At 41.8% G+C, this 24,534-nt stretch overlaps 1 protein-coding gene, 1 long non-coding RNA gene and 1 pseudogene across 3 annotated transcripts in view; 2 read left to right on the top strand and 1 right to left on the bottom strand.

Annotated features, from left to right (window-relative positions):
• LOC149970652 (C-Jun-amino-terminal kinase-interacting protein 1-like) overlaps window positions 1-20,548 on the top strand; it is a 32,871-nt gene extending 12,323 nt beyond the window's left edge. The window contains exon 3 of the mRNA XM_090224744.1: window positions 19,399-20,548. Within this exon, the coding sequence (XP_090080870.1) occupies window positions 19,399-19,464 (66 nt within the window). The 3' untranslated portion in view covers window positions 19,465-20,548. The remainder of the gene's footprint in view (window positions 1-19,398) is intronic.
• The window catches only part of LOC149970650 (uncharacterized), an 809,841-nt gene that overhangs the window by 409,827 nt on the left and 375,480 nt on the right, over window positions 1-24,534 (bottom strand). The gene's annotated exons all lie outside the window — the stretch shown is intronic.
• Window positions 1,811-4,348, top strand: LOC149970653 (C-Jun-amino-terminal kinase-interacting protein 1-like; annotated as a pseudogene). The gene has a single exon (XR_016492942.1). The product of XR_016492942.1 is annotated as a C-Jun-amino-terminal kinase-interacting protein 1-like (transcript).

Here is a 24,534-nt window from a genome sequence, read left to right as displayed (position 1 = left end):
GTCTGAGGATCTCATCTCGGTACCTAATGGCAGTCAGGCTACCTCTGGAGGGCTGTGCGGCCCCCCAAAGACATGCCACCCCACACCATGACTGACCCACCGCCAAACCGGTCATGCTGGAGGATGGTGCAGGCAGCAGAATGTTCTCCACGGCGTCTCCAGACTGTCACGTCTGTCACATGTGCTCAGTGTGAACCTGCTTTCATCTGTGAAGAGCACAGGGCGCCAGTGGCGAATTTGCCAATCTTGGTGTTCTCTGGCAAATGCCAAACGTCCTGCACGGTGTTGGGCTGTAAGCACAACCCCCACCTGTGGACGTTGGGCCCTCATACCACCCTCATGGAGTCTGTTTCTGACCATTTGAGCAGACACATGCACATTTGTGGCCTGCTGGAGGTCATTTTGCAGGGCTCTGGCAGTGCTCCTCCTGCTCCTCCTTGCACAAATGCGGAGGTAGCGGTCCTGCTGCTGGGTTGTTGCCCTCCTACGGCCTCCTCCACGTCTCCTAATGTACTGGCCTGTCTCCTGGTAGCGCCTCCATGCTCTGGACACTACGCTGACAGACACAGCAAACCTTCTTGCCACAGCTCGCATTGATGTGCCATCCTGGATGAGCTGCACAGCTGAGCAACTTGTGTGGGTTGTAGACTCCATCTCATGCTACCACTAGAGTGAAAGCACCGCCAGCATTCAAAAGAGACCAAAACATCAGCCAGGAAGCATAGGAACTGAGAAGTGGTCTGTGGTCCCCACCTGCAGAACCACTCCTTTATTGGGGGTGTCTTGCTAAATGCCTATAATTTCCACCTGTTGTCTATTCCATTTGCACAACAGCATGTGAAATGTATTGTCAATCAGTGTTGCTTCCTAAGTGGACAGTTTGATTTCACAGTGTGACAGTGTGATTGACTTGGAGTTACATTGTGTTGTTTAAGTGTTCCCTTTATTTTTTGAGCAGTGTATATCTCACTCCCTTTGGTTCCTTACCCAGGCGTCATTGTTTCTGTTTCATGTCTGTGCGTTGTTCATTTTTGTATTGTTTTCATTTATTTATTTATTCCCTCCCTTGACTTGCTTCCCGTTGTTACACGCAGTCTCCTCCATTCCTCTCAATCACCTGACCCATGCCCACACCTGTTCACCTTCACTATTGCCAGGCATCCTACATGTCCGGCTACACACAGATTCCAATAATCTTTCAATATATAGCCATAATGTGACATTTGAAATGTCTATTCCTTTGGAACTTCTGTGAGTAATGTTTATTTTTGTCAATCTATTTCACTGGCTTTGGCAATGTAAACATTATCAAGGCACAAGGTGAGACCCAAATGCAGACACAGGAGGCAGATGGTTGGAGTCTTACAATGTTTATTAAAAACCAGATCAGAGTCCAGGAGGAACAGAGTGGCAGACAGGCTCATGGTCAAGGCAGACAAAATGGTCAGGCAGGCACAAAGTCCAGAAATAGGCAAGGGTCAAAACCAGGAGGACTAGAAAAAGAAGAATGCAAACGGCAGGAGAACTGGGAAAACGCTGGTCGACATGGAAACATACAAGACGAACTGGCACAGAGAGACAGGGATAAATACACTGGGGAAAACAAGCGACACCTGGAGCGGGTGGAGACAATAACGAGGAAAGGTGAAACTGATCAGGGTGTGACAAACATGTTTTCCATGGCAATAAAACCCTTTGAATTGAATTGAGAAAGAGACAAAGTCAGAGACAGAGACATAGACATTCAGAACATTCTACCCCAAACCAGAGAAGTGAGATGAGTGGGGGTTCTGCCTGTATGACAGGGGAGCTGTTGGCCCCCATCCTACAGTATCAGCCCCCAGGCTTCTGAAAACAATCCCCCTCTGTGAATGTGGGTGTGTTTCACAAGCTTGGAAAAGGGACCTACGGGTCCCTTTAAATGCACACCATGGAGCGCAGACAAAATAATCCCTGGTCATTCAACATAATAAAAGCTTTGTGTGTATGAAAGAGAGTGAGTGAGAGAGAAAGAGATTGTGCCCATTGTAACATTGTCCCAAAATTTTTGTGATGACTTTCAGTGGCTCATTAGCGTCAGTGACAATGCCAGTGTAGCCTAGGCTAGCCATATTGAACAGTCTGCTGTGGCTAGCAGCCCAGGGCTACTACAGGTCATTCATAAAATGGCCTCTATGAACTATATTTAAAACTAGCAGAGTGTGTTGAGTTACAGACTAGCACCGCAGATTCAGATGTTAAAAAGATGAACGATGCTGCACAACTTTTAAGCCTCTATTAGCCTAGCTGTCACTAAATGTCTATGGAAAGAAAGGATAACAGAATTAAATAAAAAATTGGTTATTCTTTATTCTTGGAACACATAGGGCTAGTACACACAAACCACTCTTTTGAAGTTACATCTGTCTCTCTAATATATAACCGTATCTGCTTTAGGTCCACTAGTCCCAATATGGTTTTGTTCTTTATATTGCAGTTTTCTTGATCAGATATCTCTTGAAAATATATTTCTCCATTCCAATGGCACTTCCTGGTAAAATAATCTATATTGGCCAACTACATACACTCTGGGATGCATTTGTCTCCTTATAATGACAATATATGTTGTGTTCATTGCTTCCCACCCCAAGTCATTAGTAATAGTTGTAATTATAAATTAATTCATAAAAAGCTTTAAATACTTTGCTCTCAAAGTGTGTATTAGTGTCCTCTGATAGCAGTGACAGCATGGTGAATAGCTAGTATCCCTGCAAGGCTCTAATTGTTTTTGACAGTGGATTATGACATACTAGGTCAATCACATTCTATTTGCTGCCCACTGAATATGATGAGTAATGGGGAATTAGCATGGATCCCAGTGTTACCTAACCAACTAGACATTTCAGAATTTGTGTGTGTTTGTCTTTGCATGTTGATCTGTATGTTATGTGTGTGTTGTCTATGTGTACTGTATGTGAACTGCTGCATATGTTTCCATCTGGGTTTTTATCTATGTGCTCTTGTGTGTGTTTGTGTATTTTGTATGTTAATGTGCACATGTGTCTGTGTATGTATGTCTGCATGTTTGCTTGTCTCTGTCTGTGCACCTGCATGTCTGTATGCCTGTATCTTGTTTGAATGTCTGTGTGTCTGCATATGCTTGGGTCTGTGTCTCTCCCCCAGGTGGGCTGACCTCTCCCCATGAGCACAGCTGTCTGAGAGACGAGGACAAGCTGCAGCAGGGAGGTGGGACAGAGACCAAGGACCGGGGCACATCCACTGACGCTCCCTGCAAACACAAACACACCTTTGGACACACCCACAGTTCCACAGCGGGGACACGCTCCAAACTGCAGGAGAAGCCCCCAGCAACCCCGCCTCCCCAAAACTACACACCCGCACCTCTGGGCCCCTTAGGAAATGGCGAGGGGGGTACACACAGAGAGAAGATTCGCTATCACACAGACGTATGCCTAGAACCCACCGAGGAGATCTATCTGACTCCTGTGCACCGTTCCGAGCAGGACCGTCCATTCCTGTCCCAGCAGCCAAAGCACGGACGCATGTCAATCAGCTCTGACACAGAGGGCCCGCCCCCTTACCAGCCTCTGCCCGAGCAGACCAACCTCTGCATTTGTGAGGAGGTCGAGGTGTATGTGCCCCCTCCCTCCTACGCCTCCTGTGTGGAGGCTCTCCTCACCCCTCCCTCTATTGTCCCCCCCACGGAACCCCCAGCCTTAACCCTGAACCTCAGCCTGAGGGAAGGAGGAGCAGGGGCGGTGGTGAGGGCAGGGGAATGGGTGGAGTATGTAGATGCCGAGGATGAGACATTTGGGGGAGAGGGGGAGGCTGAGGATAAGAGGGTAAGGGATGTGGTAGGCAGGCGGTATTTGGGACGTGGCGGCTGTGGTGCCCCCCCGAGGAATTTAATGAGCTCAGAAGCAAATGGCCTGTCTTACGACTCTGTGAAGTACACACTTGTCGTGGACGAGCATGCGTGAGTCTGCGGCAGTGTTACCAATGTGACAGCGACGACAGCGACTCTGCGACCGTCTACAACAACTGCATCTCGTCTCCGTATGAGTCGGCCATAGTAGAGGAGTATGAGGAGGAAGAGGAAGAAGAGAAAGAGGACGAGAAGGAGAGAGTGAGAGTGGGAATGGTGAGGAGAGAAGCCACCGCCTGTCTGTCAGAGGACTACACCCCAGAGGCGAACCTGCACTTCTCTAAGAGGTTCCTCAACATCTTCATGAACGGACGGTCATGATCCTAAAGTAGGTACCACCACTGAACCACAAGGACACCATCTTGTGTTCAGAAACAGCAGTTTCTTACGTTAGGCTTAAAGGGCAACTCCATAATTTTTCAACCTCATTTTCATTATCTCCAGCACAACACCAGTGTCAACATTTGTGAAAATGGCACATTTCTACGTTTTGTAGAAACAAATATAAAGTTCTACCCGATGACGCCATCAAAAGTTACAACATTTTAATCCTTAAGTCTATTGACTCACTCGTGTGTCAATCTAAGTAACATAATTAAACAAATCTCCATTAAAATCCTTCAGAGATATCTTTTTTCACAGCCTATAACGTTGTCACATCATAGTCAACATAGCTACTAGAACTAACATGTTAGTAAACCTGCTACAATCATACAGTACAGTGTACAATCAGCAGCAAGCAGTTTAGCAGTTACACCTGCGAACCCCGGTGGCAAAAAAATTATAAAACTAAAAGCTTACCTTGTAAGAGTTCCAGTGTTGGATAGCCATAGCCAGCTATCTAATATAGCATCCTTCTCTGTTAGACCAGGGTGTTTGAGTAGGCTTAACTAGCTAGCTGCGTTAGACTCTAGCTAAGTAAGTGAAAGAGAAAAACATATCACGAAATATAGCTAGCTCTCTCTCTCTCTCTCTACTCCCTTCATTCTGGAATACATTAATTTGTTCAAAACTGTTCAACTATTGTCTTTCTCTCTCTTTGAGTCAACTACTCAACACATTTTATAGACTGCAGTGCTAGCTAGCTGTAGCTTATGCTTTCAGTACTAGATTAATTATCTGATTATTCGATTGGGTGAACAACATGTCAGTGCATGCTGCAAGAACTAGATTGGAGGTTGTCCTCCGGAAGTTGTCATATTTACGGTGTAAGTCTATGGAAGGGGGTGAGAACCAAGAGTCTCTAGGTTATGTATTGAAGTCAATGTATCCAGAGGAGGACAGAAGCTATCTGCTACACTGTGGTGCTACCCTACAGAGTGCTACTGAGGCTACTGTAGACCTTCATTGCAAAACAGTGTGTATTCATAAATTATTTGGTGACGTGAATATATTTCGTATAGTTTTATCTGAAAAGGATAACTTTTTTCATGCATAAAAATGTGTCTGAAATTCACTGATGAGGAATCCCCTTCCTCCTCAGAGGAGTTTTAGTGGCAGGAGCCTTTTGCATCTGCGGTGGAAGGTGGCAGAACTTCTCAAGAAATCTTCTGTAGCTTCCGAACGGTCGGAGTGTCCGTTTTGCTCTACAACATCCACAAGTGTCACGGAACTCGTCTGAATGTAACCCATATAAATGAATGGAAGTATGGCGGTAGTTTTGTGCAAACAAAAATAAGGGGTTAAATATGTGTCCAAAAAACACATATTTCCTGAGCTTTCTTATATCTCCTAGATAAAGGACAGACACTTCAAAATATTTTTTTCCATTTATGAATGTGTTATTCAAGGTGTTTCTATGGGCTATAGTCAATATTTTATAAAATAATTTTGTACGTATTTTTATACCTAAAGGAAGCCCAAAATTCAAAAGCTAAATGATTAATGGTATGACCACCTTAAAACAATTCCATGTTAGCTTAGTAGACCCCTGGTGCTGGAGATGATTTTTACTCAGGACACTGTCATTCCTTATATAATATGAATGTATTCAATGAAACGGCTCACTTGAACTTGGATAAATATTTTAGCTTCTGCTCAAAAGATGCAGAGTACAGTATATCTTGTTTGCTTGGTTGCCTCAATAATCACATTTGCCAACACTAGTGCTACGCCCCCCAAAAAAGTGCCACAATCTCATAATGGTGTTATCTTTTAGTGTAGGCAAGTCAGTTAAGAACAAATTCATGTTTACAATGACAGCCTTCTGGGGAACAGTGGGTTAACTGACTTGTTCAGGGGCAGGATATGGTAGCCTAGTGGGTTGCAAGTTCAAATCCCCGAGCTGACAAGGTACAAATCTGTCGTTCTGCCCCTGAACAGGCAGTTAACCAGTTGAAGCTAGGGGGGCGCTATTTCATTATTGGATAAAAAAACGTGCCCGTTTTAAGCGCAATATTTTGTCACAAAAAGATGCTCGACTATGCATGGAATTGCCAGCTTTGGAAAGAAAACACTCTGACGTTTTCAAAGCTGCAAAGATATTATCTTTGAGTGCCCCAGAACTGATCTTACAGGCGAAACCAAGATGCAACTTCAACCAGGAAATGAGCAGGATTTTTGAGGCTCTGTTTCCCGTTGTCTCCTTATATGGCTGTGAATATGCTGTGAACGAGCTTATGCGCTCTGCCGTTCCTCCAAGATGTCTGCAGCATTGTGATGTATTTGTAGGCATATCATTGGAAGATTGGCCATAAGAGACTACATTTGCCAGGGGCCCGTCCGGTGTCCTTTGTCTACGTTGGTGCGTAACTCTCAGCGGCAAAAATTTTACCATGCGATACAGACAGCGAAGTATCGTTCCTGGAAGTGTGCATCATTGAAGAGATATGTGTGAAAAACACCTTGAGGATTGGTTCTAAACAACGTTTGCCATGTTTCAGTCGATATTATGGAGTTAATTTGGAAAAAAGTTCGGCGTTTGGATAACTGAATTTTCGTTTTTTTTTGGTAGCCAAACGTGACGCCCCAAACGGACCGATTTCTCCTGCACAAAAAATCTTTCAGGAAAAACTGAACATTGCTATCTAACTGAGAGTCTCCTCATTGAAAACATCCGAAGTTCTTCAAAGGTAAAATATTTATTTGAATGTTTTTGCTGGTTTTTGTGAAAATGTTTCCTGCTGATGCTAATGCTAAATGTTACGCTAGTTATCAGTACTGTTACACAAATGCTAGTTTGCTATGCTTGAGAAGCATATTTTTGAAAATCTGAGATGACAGTGTTGTTAACAAAAGGCTAAGCTTGAGAGTTAGTATATTAATTTCATTTAATTTGCGATTTTCATGAATAGTTAACGTTGCGTTATGGTATTGAGCTTGAGGCTATCATTACGCTACCGGATCCGGCATGGCTAAGCGCAAGAGGTTAACCCACTGTTCCTAGGCTGTCATTGAAAATAAGAATTTGTTCTTCACTGACTTGCCTAAATAAAGGTAAAACAAACATGCATACCCTAGCTTCTGGGCCTGAGTAACAGGCAGTTTACTTTGGGCACGCTTTTCATCCGGAAGTCAAAATACTGCCCCCTACCCAAGAGAGGATAAAGCCCAGAAACACTTTATGTGCACTGTCATACATCATTTTATCCGCAACAATTCAGTCTGATAGAGACACCTCAGGTGGGAAATCTGTTGCCAATTAGATGGAAGCCTAGCTCATGTCATATATTCAGGGAAGCATTACATTTCAAATAACAGCTGCATTCTGTGCATAAATTAGCCTGAAAATCAGGGATGAATGACAACAATATTGCAAGTCACACCAATGTAAAATTCCCCTTAAAGTCAGCTGACCTGCAGCTCTGGTTCTGCTAAATTTGTGAAATTGTGGATAATTAAATGTTTTCTGCATCAGAACCACCATGAGATCACCATGAATTGAGTTTCAGTATATTCAAAAATATGATGCACCCAAATCCTATTTACAGTATTTTTGAATTTAAACTTTTTTTTAGGCAGGGTGGAGTCCCATTGAGACCAAGGTCTCTTTTAAAAGGGAACTCTGAATGACGAACACATAGGCAATCTACAGTGCCTTGCGAAAGTATTCGGCCCCCTTGAACTTTGCAACCTTTTGCCACATTTCAGGCTTCAAACATATTTTTTTGTGAAGAATCAACATCAAGTGGGACACAATCATGAAGTGGAACGGCATTTATTGGATATTTCAAACTTTTTTAACAAATCAAAAACTGAAAAATTGGGTGTGCAAAATTATTCAGCCCCTTTACTTTCAGTGCAGCAAACTCTCTCCAGAAGTTCAGTGAGGATCTCTGAATGATCCAATGTTGACCTAAATGACTAATGATGATAAATACAATCCACCTGTGTGTAATCAAGTCTCCGTATAAATGCACCTGCACTGTGATAGTCTCAGAGGTCCGTCAAAAGTGCAGAGAGCATCATGAAGAACAAGGAACACACCAGGCAGGTCCGAGATACTGTTGTGAAGAAGTTTAAAGCCGGATTTGGACACAAAAAGATTTCCCAAGCTTTAAACATCCCAAGGAGCACTGTGCAAGCGATAATATTGAAATGGAAGGAGTATCAGACCACTGCAAATCTACCAAGACCTGGCCGTCCCTCTAAACTTTCAGCTCATACAAGGAGAAGACTGATCAGAGATGCAGCCAAGAGGCCCATGATCACTCTGGATGAACTGCAGAGATCTACAGCTGAGGTGGGAGACTCTGTCCATAGGACAGCAATCAGTCGTATATTGCACAAATCTGGCCTTTATGGAAGAGTGGCAAGAAGAAAGCCATTTCTTAAAGATATCCATAAAAAGTGTTGTTTAAAGTTTGCCACAAGCCACCTGGGAGACACACCAAACATGTGGAAGAAGGTGCTCTGGTCAGATGAAACCAAAAATGAACTTTTTGGCAACAATGCAAAACGTTATGTTTGGCGTAAAAGCAACACAGCTGACCACACCATCCCCACTGTCAAACATGGTGGTGGCAGCATCATGGTTTGGGCCTGCTTTTCTTCAGCAGGGACAGGGAAGATGGTTAAAATTGATGGGAAGATGGGTGGAGCCAAATACAGGACCATTCTGGAAGAAAACCTGATGCAGTCTGCAAAAGACCTGAGACTGGGACGGAGATTTGTCTTCCAACAAGACAATGATCCAAAACATAAAGCAAAATCTACAATGGAATGGTTCAAAAATAAACATATCCAGGTGTTAGAATGGCCAAGTCAAAGTCCAGACCTGAATCCAATCGAGAATCTGTGGAAAGAACTGAAAACTGCTGTTCACAAATGCTCTCCATCCAACCTCACTGAGCTCGAGCTGTTTTGCAAGGAGGAATGGGAAAACATTTCAGTCTCTCGATGTGCAAAACTGATAGAGACATACCCCAAGCGACTTACAGCTGTAATCGCAGCAAAAGGTGGCGCTACAAAGTATTAACTTAAGGGGGCTGAATAATTTTGCACGCCCAATTTTTCAGATTTTGATTTGTTAAAAAAGTTTGAAATATCCAATAAATGTCGTTCCACTTCATGATTGTGTCCCACTTGTTGTTGATTCTTCACAAAAAAATACAGTTTTATATGTTTATGTTTGAAACCTGAAATGTGGCAAAAGGTCGCAAAGTTCAAGGGGGCCGAATACTTTCGCAAGGCACTGTAGGCAGCATAGGAAATATACAAAGAAAATACTGAACAAAATCATAAGAAACAACCACATTCCTCAGTGAAGAGGTCCTCAACCAACAATCTGAATTGCCCGAAAGACACCAATGCATCCAATTATGGAATATTCTGAAGATTGTTCCATAAATGAGGAGCAAAGAAACTAAAATCTGTTTTACTTAAATTTGGTTTAAGAAGGAATTTCAGAAGGAATTTCAAGACTGGGACCAGGTATGGTATCTCACATTTCTATAGGCTAGTGAGTTAGGTAATGCTGGAATTTTTGCAAAACAGAATCAGCCTATGCGTCGTCAGAGGCCCAGCCTACTTGTTGATAGAGAAAACCTGTCACCCCTGAAAGAAGTGTGCTTTGGTAAACCGCATCTAACAGGATAAATAAAGTGCCAACTGCTTTCATGAAGATGATGTCACCATAGTATAGGACAGCTTCTTAGTTAACTTATTTATATGTTTTTTAAAAGACAACTTAATGCCCAAGCAGGGACACAATCAATGTGGGCACAATCCATGGTACAGATGTTTAAATATTTAGAGTCATTGTTGTGCGCTCTAGAAAACGACATGTACTTTGTTTTTCCCGCATTCAATAATTATTTAAGGTCAATAAGTGTTTTTTGTAAGACAACTCTGTAGGTCAGAGTGCCTGGTACACAGTGGGGGCAATAGAATACACAACAGTATCATCCGCATACAGGAGCAGATGAACATTTTTCCACAGACAACTCTACATTGTTAATGTTTTCACACCCCTTGACCTTTACACATTTTGTTGTGTTACAGCCTGAATTTAAAATTGATTAAATTAAGATGTGTCACCGATCTACAGAGAATACCTCATAATGTCAGTGTGGAATTTTCTTTGTAGAATTTCCTTTTAAATATATATATTTTTTTAAAGCTGACGTCTTTTTTTTTTAAAGCTGACATTTTAGGGGACCAAAAGTATTGGGATAAATTCACTTACACTACCATTCAAAAGTTTGTTCACCTTTTCATAAGTATTCAACCCCTTTGTTATGGCAAGCCTAATTAAGTTCAGGAGTAATAATGTGACCCGATTCAGGAAATTAGGGGTATGTTGCAAGTTTTTTGGCAGAAATACCTTATCGAACATGTGAACTTTCATGTGCCTTAATAACAAACTGTTATGCCAACTGCAAATACAAATAAAGTTGTTAAATTACAAGCCTAGTTGGTTTAGCCAAAGAAAAAGTCAGAAACCTTCCCGATAGCCATGATTGGCTGAGATAATGAGTGGGCTGGACATGCCGAGAGATACGTTTCAGATTGATCTGCGGTGTAGCATCTTGTGTCTATAAAATGAGCTGCTCGTTATACGTAGAAAGTCCTTTCTACTGCAGTTTTTCAGAAGATATAACGTTAGCCATGGAGAATTGCAAATATGTTGTTACTGCTCTCAATAACATTGCTGTCCTGAATTCATCAGGCGCTATCGGCAAAGGTCAGTGGGAAGAGGTTGTGAAGGTTTACTTTCTGGAGGACGATCGTGCCATGTTGGCTCTCTCTGGCTCCGAAAATGAATCAGATGATGAGGAAATCCCTGATTTAGGTAAAAACACTTTCATTGAAGAAGACATTGTAGAGTCTTCCGATGACAGTGATGTGGAAGAAATGTCAGTCAACAGTGTTGTCACGGAAGAAGTTGACCGAGTTTTGAAATCATTGGGAACACAACGGGCCAAACAAGCTGTGCAAACTAAACGGAAACGACACAGGGCATTTTATTTAATAAAAGGGGTTATAGTCTGCCATGAAGCTTTCATCCATGTATACGGGTAAGAATCTAGCTACAGTTTCAGATATCAAAATCAAATAAAATAAAATGTTATTTGTCACATACACATGGTTAGTAGATGTTAATGCGAGTGTAGCGAAATGCTTGTGCTTCTAGTTCCGACAATGCAGTAATAACCAACAAGTAATTTAGCTAACAATTCCAAAACTACTACCTCATAGACACAAGTGTAAGGGGATACAGAATATGTACATAAAGATATATGAATGAGTGATGGTACAGAGCGGCATAGGCAAGATACAGTAGATGGTATTGAGTGCAGTATATACATATGAGATGAGTATGTAAACAAAGTGGCATAGTTAAAGTGGCTAGTGATACATGTATTACATAAAGATGCAGTAGATGATATAGAGTACAGTATATACATATACATATGAGATTAATAATGTAGGGTATGTAAACATTATATTAGGTAGTATTGTTTAAAGTGGCTAGTGATATATTTTACATTTCCCATCAATTCCCATTATTAAAGTGGCTGGAGTTGAGTCAGTGTGTTGGCAGCAGCCAGTCTGATGGCCTTGAGATAGAAGCTGTTTTTCAGTCTCTCGGTCCCAGCTTTGATGCACCTGTACTGACCTTGCCTTCTGGATGATAGCGGGGTGAACAGGCAGTGGCTCGGGTGGTTGTTGTCCTTGATGATCTTTATGGCCTTCCTGTGACATCGGGTGGTGTAGGTGTCCTGGAGGGCAGGTAGTTTGCACCCGGTGATGCGTTGTGCAGACCTCACTACCCTCTGGAGAGCCTTACGGTTGTGGGCGGAGCAGTTGCCATACCAGGCGGTGATACAGCCCGACAGGATGCTCTCGATTGTGCATCTGTAGAAGTTTGTGAGTGCTTTTGGTGACAAGCCAAATTTCTTTAGCCTCCTGAGGTTAAAGAGGCGCTGCTGTGCCTTCTTCACAAACTGTCTGTGTGGGTGGACCAATTCAGTTTGTCCGTTATGTGTACGCCGAGGAACTTAAAACTTACTACCCTCTCCACTACTGTCCCGTCGATGTGGATAGGGGGGTGCTCTCTCTGCTGTTTCCTGAAGTTTACAATCATCTCCTTTGTTTTGTTGACGTTGAGTGTGAGGTTATTTTCCTGACACCACACTCCGAGGGCCCTCATTTCCTCCCTGTAGGCCGTCTCGTCGTTGTTGGTAATCAAGCCTACCACTGTAGTGTCGTCCGCAAACTTGATGATTGAGTTGGAGGCGTGCATGGCCATGCAGTCATGGGTGAACAGGGAGAGGGCTCAGAACGCAAATCAAATCAAATTTATTTATATAGCCCTTCGTACATCAGCTGATATCTCAAAGTGCTGTACAGAAACCCAGCCTAAAACCCAAACAGCAAGCAATGCAGGTGTAGAAGGACGGTGGCTAGGAAAAACTACCTAGAAAGGCCAAAACCTAGGAAGAAACCTAGAGAGGAACCAGGCTATGTGGGGTGGCCACTCTTCTGGCTGTGCCGGGTGGAGATTATAACATGACATGGCCAAGATGTTCAAATGTTCATAAATGACCAGCATGGTCGAATAATAATAAGGCAGAACAGTTGAAACTGGAGCAGCAGCACGGTCAGGTGGACTGGGGACAGCAAGGAGTCATCATGTCAGGTAGTCCTGGGGCATGGTCCTAGGGCTCAGGTCAGTTGAAACTGGAGCAGCAGCACGGCCAGGTGGATTGGGGACAGCAAGGAGTCATCATGTCAGGTAGTCCTGGGACATGGTCCTAGGGCTCAGGTCCTCCGAGAGAGAGAAAGAGAGAAGGAGAGAATTAGAGAACGCACACTTAGATTCACACAGGACACCGAATAGGACAGGAGAAGTACTCCAGATATAACAAACTGACCCTAGCCCCCCCGACACATAAACTACTGCAGCATAAATACTGGAGGCTGAGACAGGAGGGGTCAGGGGAGACTGTGGCCCCATCCGAGGACACCCCCGGACAGGGCCAAACAGGAAGGATATAACCCCATCCACTTTGCCAAAGCACAGCCCCCACACCACTAGAGGGATATCTTCAACCACCAACTTACCATCCTGAGACAAGGCTGAGTATAGCCCACAAAGACCTCCGCCACGGCACAACCCAAGGGGGGGGGGGGGGGGGGGGCGCCAACCCAGACCCAGACAGCGGTTAAATTAATTACTAACCTTTGATGATCTTCATCAGATGGCACTCACATGACTTCATGTTTCACAATAAATGTGTGTTTTGTTCGATATAGTTAACCTTTATGTCCATAAACCTCATTTGAAATTGGTGTTTTATGTTCAGAAATGCATTGTCTCAAACAAACATTCGGTGAAAGTGCAGAGAGCCACATCAAATTACAGAAATACTCAAAATAAACATTGATAAAAGATACAAGTGTTATGCATGGAAATATAGATAAACTTCTCCTTAATGGAACCGCTGTGTCAGATTTCAAAAAGGCTTTACGGCGAAAGCACACCTTGCGATTATGTCAGTTCAGCACCTAGCCACAGAGAAACATACCTAGCCAAAGAAAGTGAGGTGTCACAAAAGTCAAAAATAGCAATATAAATATTCACTTTCCTTTGATCTTCATCAGTATGCACTCCCAGGAATCCCAGTTCCACAATAAATGTTTGTTTTGTTTGGTAAAGTCCACCATTTATGTCCAAAACCTCCTTTTTGTTTGTGAGTTTAGTTCACAAATCCAAACTCACGAGGCGCGGGCAAGTCCAGGCGAAAGTTCAGATGAAAAGTTATATTACAGTTCGTAGAAACATGTCAAACGATGTATATAATCAATCTTTAGGATGTTTTTATCATAAATCTTCAATAATGTTTCAACCGGACAATTCCTTTGTCTTTAGAAATGCAATTGAACCTAGCTAACTCTCACAGGCACGCGCGAGACTGAGCTCATGGCACTCTGCCAGACACCTGGTTGAAACAGCTCTCATTCTCTCTCCCTTCACAGTAGAAGCCTCAAACAAGGTTCTAAAGACTGTTGACATCTAGTGGAAGCCTTAGGAAGTGCAATATGACCCCATAGACACTGTATATTTGATAGGCAATGACTACAACCTCACCTATATTTGATAGGCAAACTACAACCTCAAATTTCCCACGTCCTGGTTGGCTGCCATATGAGGTCTGTTATACTCACAGACATCATTCAAATAGTTTTAGAAACTTCAGGGTGTTTTCTATCAAAACCTACTAATAATATGCATATTCTAGCTTTTGGGCCTGAGTAACAGGCAGTTTACTCTGGGCACCTTATTATCCAAGCTATTCAATACTGCCCCCAGTCCCAAAGAAGGTAATTATGTACAGATTTATTTTCCCTCTGTCAATTAGCTAGTATTGTGGAGTAACTACAATGTTGTCGATCCATCCTCAGTTTTCTATCACAGCCATTAAACTTTGTAGCTGTTTTAAAGTCACCATTGGCCTCATGGTGAAATCCATATGCGGTTTCCTTCCTCTCCAGCAACTGAGTTAGGAAGGATGCCTGTATCTTTGTAGTGACTGCCACAATCGCTGGAAGAATAAATGGACCAAGGCCAGCGTACGTAGAGTTCCACATGTTTAAATATTGAAACTCACCAAAACAATACAGAAACAAACAAAACGTGAAGTAATGGTGTGCTCACAGGCACAACACAAAAACAAGATCCCACAAACAACAGGTTGCCTAAATATGATCCCCAATCAGAGACAACGATAGACAGCAGCCTCTGATTGGGAACCATACCAGGCCAACAAAGAAATAGAAAACATAGATTTCCCACCCTAGTCACACCCTGACCTAACCAAATAGAGAATTAAAAGGATCTCTAAGGTCAGGGAGTGTCAGTGACTGGGTGTATTAATGCACAATCCAAAGTGTAATTAATAACTTCACCATGCTCAAAGGGATATTCAATGTCTGCTTTTTTTTTACTAATCTACCAATATGTGCTCTTCTTTGTGAGACATTGGAAAACCTCCCTGGTCTTTGTGGTTGAATCTGTGTTCTAAATTCATTGCTCGACTAAGATAGATAACTTTATGAATGGGGTACAAAGATGAGATACTCCTTCAAAAATCATGTTAAACACCATTATTGCACAGAAGTCCATGCAACCTATGTGACTTGTTAAGGACATTTTTTATCCTGTACTTAGGCTTGCCATAACAAAGGGTTTGAATACTTACTGACTTCTTTCAGCTTTAACTTCTTGCTCCTACTTGAGACGCAGATGTCTCAAGTAGGCACCTGGAAATGCAAATGCGCTACGCTAAATGCTAAATGTACTCGTTAAAACGCAAACGTTCATCAAAATACACATGCAGGGTATTGAATTAAAGCTACACTCGTTGTGAATCTAGCCAACAAGTCAGATTTTTAAAATGCTTTTCGGCGAAAGCATGAGAAGCTATTATCTGATAGCATGCAACACCCCGGCGCTACACAAAACGCAGAAATAAAATATAAAACATTCATCACCTTTGACGAGCTTCTTTCTTGGCACTCCTATATGCCCCATAAACATCACTATTGGGTCTTTTTTTCAATTAAATCGGTCCATATATACCCAAAATAGCCAACTATGGAAGCTGTGTAAATCAGAAAAAAACATCGTTTTAAAACGCAGCGTCATTTTTTTAAATTAAAAAAGTCGACGATAAACTTTCACAAAACACTTCGAAATACTTTTGTAATCCAACTTTAGGTATTAGTAAACGTTTATAATCTATCAAAATGATTACAGGGCGATGTGTATTCAATAGCTCCTCGTCTATGGCTGAAAATGTGCACTTCAAAACATCCTGGCGGAGACCAGAAGAAATGGAATCCAGTTAGTTGGATTTACCAACAAAAAACTCCCCGGATAATGACGACAATGGCGACATCGTGTGGAATCTGTAGGAATTGCATGGATATTATTTTTAGCTTTCAGTGAGCAGTTTTTCTTGCGCTTTTCGATGAAACACACGATCTGTTATAGTCACAGCCGTGATTTAACCAGTTTTAGAAACTTCAGAGTGTTTTCTATCCACACATACTAATCATATGCATATACTATATTCCTGGCATGAGTAGCAGGACGCTGAAAAGTTGCGCGATTTTTAACAGAATGTTCGAAAAAGGAGGGGGTAGGATGAAGATGTTTAATTAATTTGTAAAAAAATTAAAACATTTTCCACTTTGACATCATGGGGTATTTTGTGTAGGCCAGTGACCCAAAATCTAAATTGAATCAATCAGGCAGTAGCATAACATAATATGGAAAATGTCAAGTTGTGTGAATCCTTTCATAAGGCACTGTATTTAGCTAGATATAGTATCATTCCCCTTTTAATATGTGGTATCATAGCTGGCCTGGCTTGCTAACAGCAGAAGTGACCGTGTCGGATCAAATCTATCATATTGTTGAAATGCATTGGAAGTTGGGACCAACTTTATGGAAGCCCATTTTAACTCCTATTTGCCGAGCTAAATGTGCGTGCGTTGCACTTTGACTTGACAGCAAATGTCCACATGATAAGTAAGTAATCCACACCCAACCATACCCAAGTCGTAACAAACTAACTTACAAAACTCAGTTTTGGACAAGACTGCCTTTATAACCAAAATTATCCGATTTACACTTTGTAGTCAATTTTGACACAGTAATTAATGTTTCTAACTCATATCTATGCCACATAAGCCATTTAAACCCAGAGAAGTGTGGTTCTAAGGGGCAGTTGACCTTTAAGTCCTGTTTGCTTCCAAAATTTTTCAAGACTATTTAGCCCTCTGGTGGGTATTGTCATTGGTGTAAATTAAACGTAATATCTTTACTCTACACATTTTACTTATGTACAGCTTGTGTTAGATTACTTTTCATTTCAAATGTATTTTATCCATTAATAAAGACATTTTAATACAGTATGGTCATTTCTTATTAAAATGAGAAAATAAAGTATTCCTGAACTGCCTACATCTAAAATTAGTAACTTAATCAAGCAAATCATGATTGAGTTAATATAATCTATATGTGTATTAATTATAGTATAATCAATGTGTCAAATTACAAATTATATTCTGTGGCCCAAACATAGGTATTTATAATGTACTGTCTTGCACATTACTGTACTCTACTCTACTGTACAATAAATTTGAGTATAGTTCAGTATAGAGAAGAGTTCAGTACAGTAGAGTGGAGTTCAGTACAGTCTGTACTCTATTGTACTATACCATATGCTTTTTCTAGAGTATAGTTCAGTGCAGTACAGTACAAAATAGTTCAGGCAGTATAGTTCAGTAGAGTATAGTACAGTAGAGTAGAGTACGGTACTCAAGTGAACTATACTCTACTCTACTGTAGTGAACTATATTGCATTGTACTCTACTGTACTGAACTATACAGTATCGTACTCTACTGTACAGTAAACTCGAGTAAAGTATAGTTCAGTACAGTACAGGAAAGTAGAGTACAGTACAGTAGAGAATAGTTCACTTCAGTACAGTACTGTGCTCTACTTTACTGAACTATACTCTACTCTACTGAGCTTTAAGGTACTGAACTATTTTCTACTGTACTGAACTATACTCTATTTTCCTGTACTGAACTATACACTGCTTGAGTTTACGGTCCTCGAGTTTCTTAAAATTCATTCGGTTTATATTCTAACAATAAATATGTGTTATTAATTACCAGCCTTGCTATTTTCAATGTTCCCAATACTTCATTGGGACAAGAGTAGAGAACCGAGACGCAGCTGTCTGGCATCTAACTCTTTTGAAACAGTGACAACATGACATCAACTGATCTGCTAGTTAATTTTTGTGGGCTTTTGGTTGCAAGCAAATGTTTTAGCATCCTGTAGGTAGCGTTTTTAGAAATCCAGCTCTAAATTCTGCCTGTTGGTTGCAGTTGGCCCAGTACACCCAGTTTATTAGGTACACCACCCCGTTCACGAAAATGGCTCGCTCCTAGACAGTTGGTCACATGGCTTGCTACATAAAGCAGTCAGACAAGCATTGAGTCATTCAGTTAATGTTCGATTGAATGTTAGAATGGGCAAAACGAGTGACCTAAGCTACCTTGAGCATAGTATGATTGTCGGTGTCAGACTCGCCGGTTCCAGTATCTCAGAAAAAGCCCTGCTGGGCTTTTTACATACAACAGTGTCCATAGTTTACCGAGAATAATGCGACAAACTAAAAACATCCAGTTAGCGGCAGTGCTGTGGGCTAAAACTCCTCGTTGATGATAGAGGTCGAAGGAGAATGGCAAGAATCGTTCAAGCTAACATGTGGGCCAAAGGCAAATAACAGCACAGTACAACAGTGGTGTTCAGAACGGCATCTCGGTACACACAATCGTCAGTCCTTGTCACGGATGGGCTATTGCAGCAGACAACCACACCACATCGGGTTCCACTACAATCAGCTAAAAACAAGAAGTGGCACCAGTGGGCACGCGATCACCAACACTGGACAATTGATGCAATGAATGTTGCATCATGCTGTTGCATCATGCTGTGGGCAGTGTCGAGACTTGGCGTAAGTAGCATGAGCCCATGGCCCCATCCTGCCTGGTGTTTACGGTAAAGGCTGGTAGCGGTGGTGCAATGGTGTGTGAAATGTTTTTGTGGCACACGTTCGGTCTTTTGATACCAATTGAGCAACGTTTCCATGCCACAAAGAATTAAGGCTGTTCTGGAGGCAAATCAAATCAAATTGTATTCGTCACATACACATGGTTAGCAGATGTTAATGCGAGTGTAGCGAAATGCTTGTGCTTCTAGTTCCGACAATGCAGTAATAACCATCGAGTAATTTAACCTAACAATTTCACAACAGCCACCTTATACACAAAGGGGGCTCCGACCCGGTGCAGGATGGGTGTACCTAATAAACTGACAACTGAGTGTATGCTTCTGTAGAGAGTTGTCATACCTGTCAGGTAAGGAACTGAATGATTGAATAACCTTTTTGTTTATCTACCCCCCCCCCCCCCCCCCCCCTGTTCTCCCCTCTTGTCTCTTCTACAGGAAGAGTTGTACTATAAGGAATTTGTAGATTACTCCTGTCCAACAGAGGATATTTACCTGGAATAGCACCCGCCCCAACTTCCCCCACAACCCTGTACATTACAGATTATCATAACATAAAGTTGCATGACGGAGAAAATATTTCTAACAAATATGAACTAATATATCTGACAAAAATATGGAGAGAGAGAAAGAAGGAGAGGTATTGGTGTCTACTGTTTATCCAAATATGTCAAACAGTATGAAGATTGAACAAGTAATTGATCCAAACATAGTGGAGACGTTGACGAGAGGGTTGCAAAATATGCTAAATGGAGTCACTGATGAGGAAGTTAATGTGCCTATGGTGTCCTCAGGCTGTCCACTCAAAGCGTAATGCTCAAATCATAGTGACCTGGACTGGAATAGTCTGAGACTAATCTTTGTCGACTTGAATCCCAGGTAAGAACACTGGGCTTTGTGGACTTGGAGCTTGAATCCCAGGTAGAACACTGAACTTTGGACTTGGAGCTTGAATCCCAGGTAGAACACTGAGCTTTGTGGACTTGGAGCTTGAATCCCAGGTAGAACACTGAGCTTTGTGGAATTGGTGAACCCCAGAAAAAACAGTAGTCACTAAGGTAACAGCAAATGGAGGTCAGGGAAAATAAATAAATAAATTAATGAACCTGCCATAAAGATCCTATTAAATTACTAGTATTTGAGTATTCTAATCCCTAATTCTTTGGAATCTCACATTTTGGTGTGATACATTGCGTGAGGGAAACTGATTCTGCATGAGCTAATTGTGCAGTGTGTTTGGAGAGGGTGATAAGGCCTCACTGGAGAGTCCTGTGGGCGAAGGTAACTAATGATCTAGGATCAGATTACCCTACCCCAACCTTTACAATTAAGGGGATGACAAATGATCTGCCAAATTATCAGTGGCTAACTGTTACTTATTTTCCATGTGGTTGCTCCCACTAAAACAAAAACAAGTAAGCATTAGGGTCACACTGTTGACCAGGAATGTGTCTTTAATATGCTGCAAAGCCTTTAATATGCTGCAAAGCCTTTGGTATTATCTCTGGTACATTGTCAGAGCCTTCAAATATATTCACATTAAGGAATCAAGCGAACATTAAAAAAAAGGAGATTCCTACCAATAAAAGCTCTCACGTTGTTTTCTGTTCCGAAATGTTTCCTTTTGTTTGTGCTGAACTTGACCCTAGTTATTATTTTATTTGTGGGAAGACTGATTCTTGATAAATCATTAAGGGTACACTCCTTAATTGAATTACAGTATTGTAATTCCATGATCAGGAACAAAGAGGTGGACCACAGAGTTTCCAGTCAACCGATTTGGCTTGCTTTTAAGGATGTTTTAGCCTTCTAATTTGCAGGAAGGGTCACTGTGGACTGCCTCATAGTTCTTCTCATGCTCAGTTTCAACATGAAATGAGAGTTCATATTGAGAGTTCAGATGGGGTTGCTATTCAGATAACTGGGTATAAGATAAAGACGCTTACTCAAGCTGTTACCCTGGTAACATAAAAGGGAATTACCTCTGACCCTCACAAAAAGGACATGAAAGGTTTGTAGGAAATAGGATGATGTGTAGGAAATGGATGATGGGAGATGTAGTTTTAAAGGAAAGCCTAAGTCTATTACAGAGGTGCTCTGACTAGGAAGTACAAGGCAGTGGGAGACTGGTGTTACAAGTAATGCCTCTTTGAAGGATCATTGTAGTTATTACTATATAATTTAGATATACCACATGGTGTGTTGATAGGAGAGGTTGAAAACAGGCTGTTTTTTGCGGAGGAGATATCATGTGTGTGTTGAGATAGTAAGACAAGAGTAAAGTAAGACTAGATCAAGGTTCAACATAATAAGATAGGACCTCACCTCAAAATGGCCAACCCATGGCCAGTTCTTTGTTTCTGGAAACAATGGCCTGGTCTGAAATCAGCCAATCGCTCTTACCCATTTGTTGCTTGTAGATTCTGATGGAACCACAATTATACCCTAAGTTCACTGGAAGGCTAGGTGGATCCATCCCCATACTGCTGTCGTGACGTTGTATTAGTTAATGTGACAACTGCTGCTCATCGAATGATTAACGGTTTATAATTGCGTGATTCAATTAATCAGGCAATTATTAACTCATTCACCTGGGGCACCATGGGAAAATTAACTCAAAGAATATCAATTTTACAACAGTCACTAATTAATCAATTTCCTCCAGTCTCATTCTGAACGTCGCATAATCCGGGAATCTGCACACATCCGAGTCCCACCAATGAGTTCGTACCACACCAATTTTAGTAGATTATTTATTTACTAGAAAGCTAAAATGATAATAAAAGATACACATACACAAAACACAGTCTAGGCTATTGATTAGAACTTAGTACAACGGGCCAACACACTCTGATGCGTGTTACCCAAAATGGGGATATGAAAGAGGGAGAAAGTACAGAGAGAAATATACATTTGGGTGAATTTGTCAGCTATGCTTATTTTAACCCTAACCTTGCCCCGAACTGGTGCATTGACATCAGTCAGAATATAATGATGTAAATACGTGTTGAAGGTCTCCGTGGACCGTTTAGGCTTCTCAATGACGCACTTTTCTGGTGCAACTCTCTGGTGTCCTCACAATGTCAGTGTCCTTTTTGGCTTAGTGGTCTGATTTCTCGCCCTTCTTCTGAAAGGGGTCTTCTGAGGACAGCCAGCCCTGTAGCTCAGGGCTCACAGCGTAGGAATGAAACAGTGTAGATACGATTCGATGGGGAGTGGAGGCCGGGTGTTTCGCCTTGAATTCACCCGCTTAGATGCAGCTACTCCTCCGTAGCACAGATAGAATAAGGTTCCTTTGTCTTCAACCAGGAGGAGTAGTAATAAGTACAAATAGGTACAATTTAGCACTCTCCTGGGGCACTAAAGCTATAGGGCGTTTCAGAAATATTTTTAAATTTGCACAGCTGGAATAAGGGGTGCAATACCTACCGGTGGTGGAAAAGGTATGGTGTTTCAATTAATTAATACATTTGAGATGTGGAAAGTGATTGGTCACTCATTGGCCAATCAACGAGCTTCATGGCAATAAGAGGACCTGTAATGGCTTATTTTCCATATGTATTTGGACAGTGAAGCTAAAACATTTTATTTGGCTCTATACTCCAGCATATAGGATTTGAGATCAAATGTTTTATTTGAGGGTATTTTCATACTGTTTTACCATTTATAAATGAAAGCACTTTACATATCTAGTCCCTCACATTTGAAGAAGTCATAAGTGTTTGTTTAAATTCAAGTATAGTGTATTAAAGTAGACAGAAGTGTAGAACTTTGTCCAATATTCCTTGCAATCAATGACTACACCAAGCTTGTGTCTACAAAGTTATTGGATGCATTTGCAGTTCGTTTTGGTTGTGTTTATTGATATTTACTTAATTATTGTAAGTAAGAATAAAATATGTTTCTGAACACTTCTACATTAATTAGAATGCTAACATTATTATGGATAATCATGAATGAATAGTGCATAATAATGAGAGAGAAAGTTATTGGTAATGGTGAGAGGTTTGCCTGTTTTTTGTAGCCTTTGTAAAATTCTCACTCATTATTATTCATGATGTACCTCCTTATATACTAAGTATACAAAACATTAGGAACACCTTCCTAATATTGAGTTGTACCCCCTTTTGCCCTCAGAAGAGCCTAAATTCATTGGGGCATGGACTCTAGAAGGTGTCAAAAGCGTTCCACAGGGATGCTGGCCCATGTTGACTCCAATGCTTCCTACAGTTGTGTCAAGTTGGCTGTCCTTTGGGTGGTGGACCTTTCTCGATATATACTGGAAATTGTTGAGCGTGGAAAAACCCAGCAGCATTGCAGTTCTTGACACACATACACCTTTCAAAGGCACTTAAATATTTTGTCTTGCCCATTCACCCTCTGAATGGCAGACATACAGCCATTCTTTAACCTGTCTCCTCCCCTTCATCTACACTGGTTGAAGTGAATTTAACAGGTGATATCAATAAGGGATCATAGTTTTCATGATCTCCATTTTGTTTGGAACAAAGTACAGATTGCTTGAGGGTAAACAAGCTCCAATTGATCTGAAATATGCAACATTTACAGTGAATACAGTTTCAGAGAACCCTTCAATAACTTCAGATGAAGTACACACTCACTATGACCCTTCCGTACCCATGCTTCACCTTTCAACAGTGGTGTCATTTGGTCTTCACTGAGGTCCGGAGTAGGGATGGCCAGGTTTCTCAGCTAGAATGTGTGTGTAACCTTTATTTAACTGGGCAAGTCATTTAAGAACAAATTCTTATTTACAATGACTTGCTACAGGGGAACAGTGGGTTAGCTGCATTGTTCAGGAGCAGAAAAACAGATTTTTACCTTGTAAGCTTGGGGACTCGATCCAGTAACCTTTTGGTTACTGGCCCAAAGCTCTAACCACCTCTAACCACCAGGCTACCTTGCCGCCCCAGGGATCAGCTGTCACGCCTACTCCTGTTCACTCTCTCTACTAACCACCGGTCTTGGCAACCCACATTACGCACACCTGGCAACCATCATTACGCACACCTGCTCCCCATCGTTTTGCACACCTGGACTTCAGCATTACACTGATTACTTCCCCTTTATTTAGCCCTCAGTGGCCTCAGTCTTTAGGCAGTATTGGTTTTTGTTCACGTTCAGTATGCTTCTCCTGTTTTGTAATGGAAGCAGTAGAAGTTAACACCATTTTCCGGACGGTTGAGGAACAGGGTAATCTATTCCACCAACATCATGACCAGCTGGCTCTACTGGGTATGACCATGAAGGAGGTCGTCCACATTCTCCACCGCCTCGACACCACCAGTGAGGTTTTCTATACCTCTGATGTAGGGCCTTCCTAAAATGGGTCGTCACAGTAAGCCAGTCCCCCAGCCTACCCAGCCGTCCACCCAGGTCAGCGATGCCCGACTGTCCCTTCCGGAGAAGTATGACGGTACTCCATCTCCAGTGCTCCCTTTATTTTGCCTATCAGATGCGATCCCCCACCACTGAGAGGTTGGAATGGTGACCGGTGTCATAACTCTCCTGTGACGATCTGAAGAAGCAGGTTTAAACTTGTTAGGGATAGGG

Source organism: Oncorhynchus mykiss, chromosome 28 (genome assembly GCF_057628025.1).
Source record: "Oncorhynchus mykiss isolate SJ-2025 chromosome 28, ASM5762802v1, whole genome shotgun sequence".
NCBI classification, from domain to species: Eukaryota; Metazoa; Chordata; class Actinopteri; order Salmoniformes; family Salmonidae; genus Oncorhynchus; species Oncorhynchus mykiss.
The sequence above is the reverse complement of the archived record's forward strand: the minus strand, read 5'-3'. Positions and strand labels throughout refer to the sequence as shown.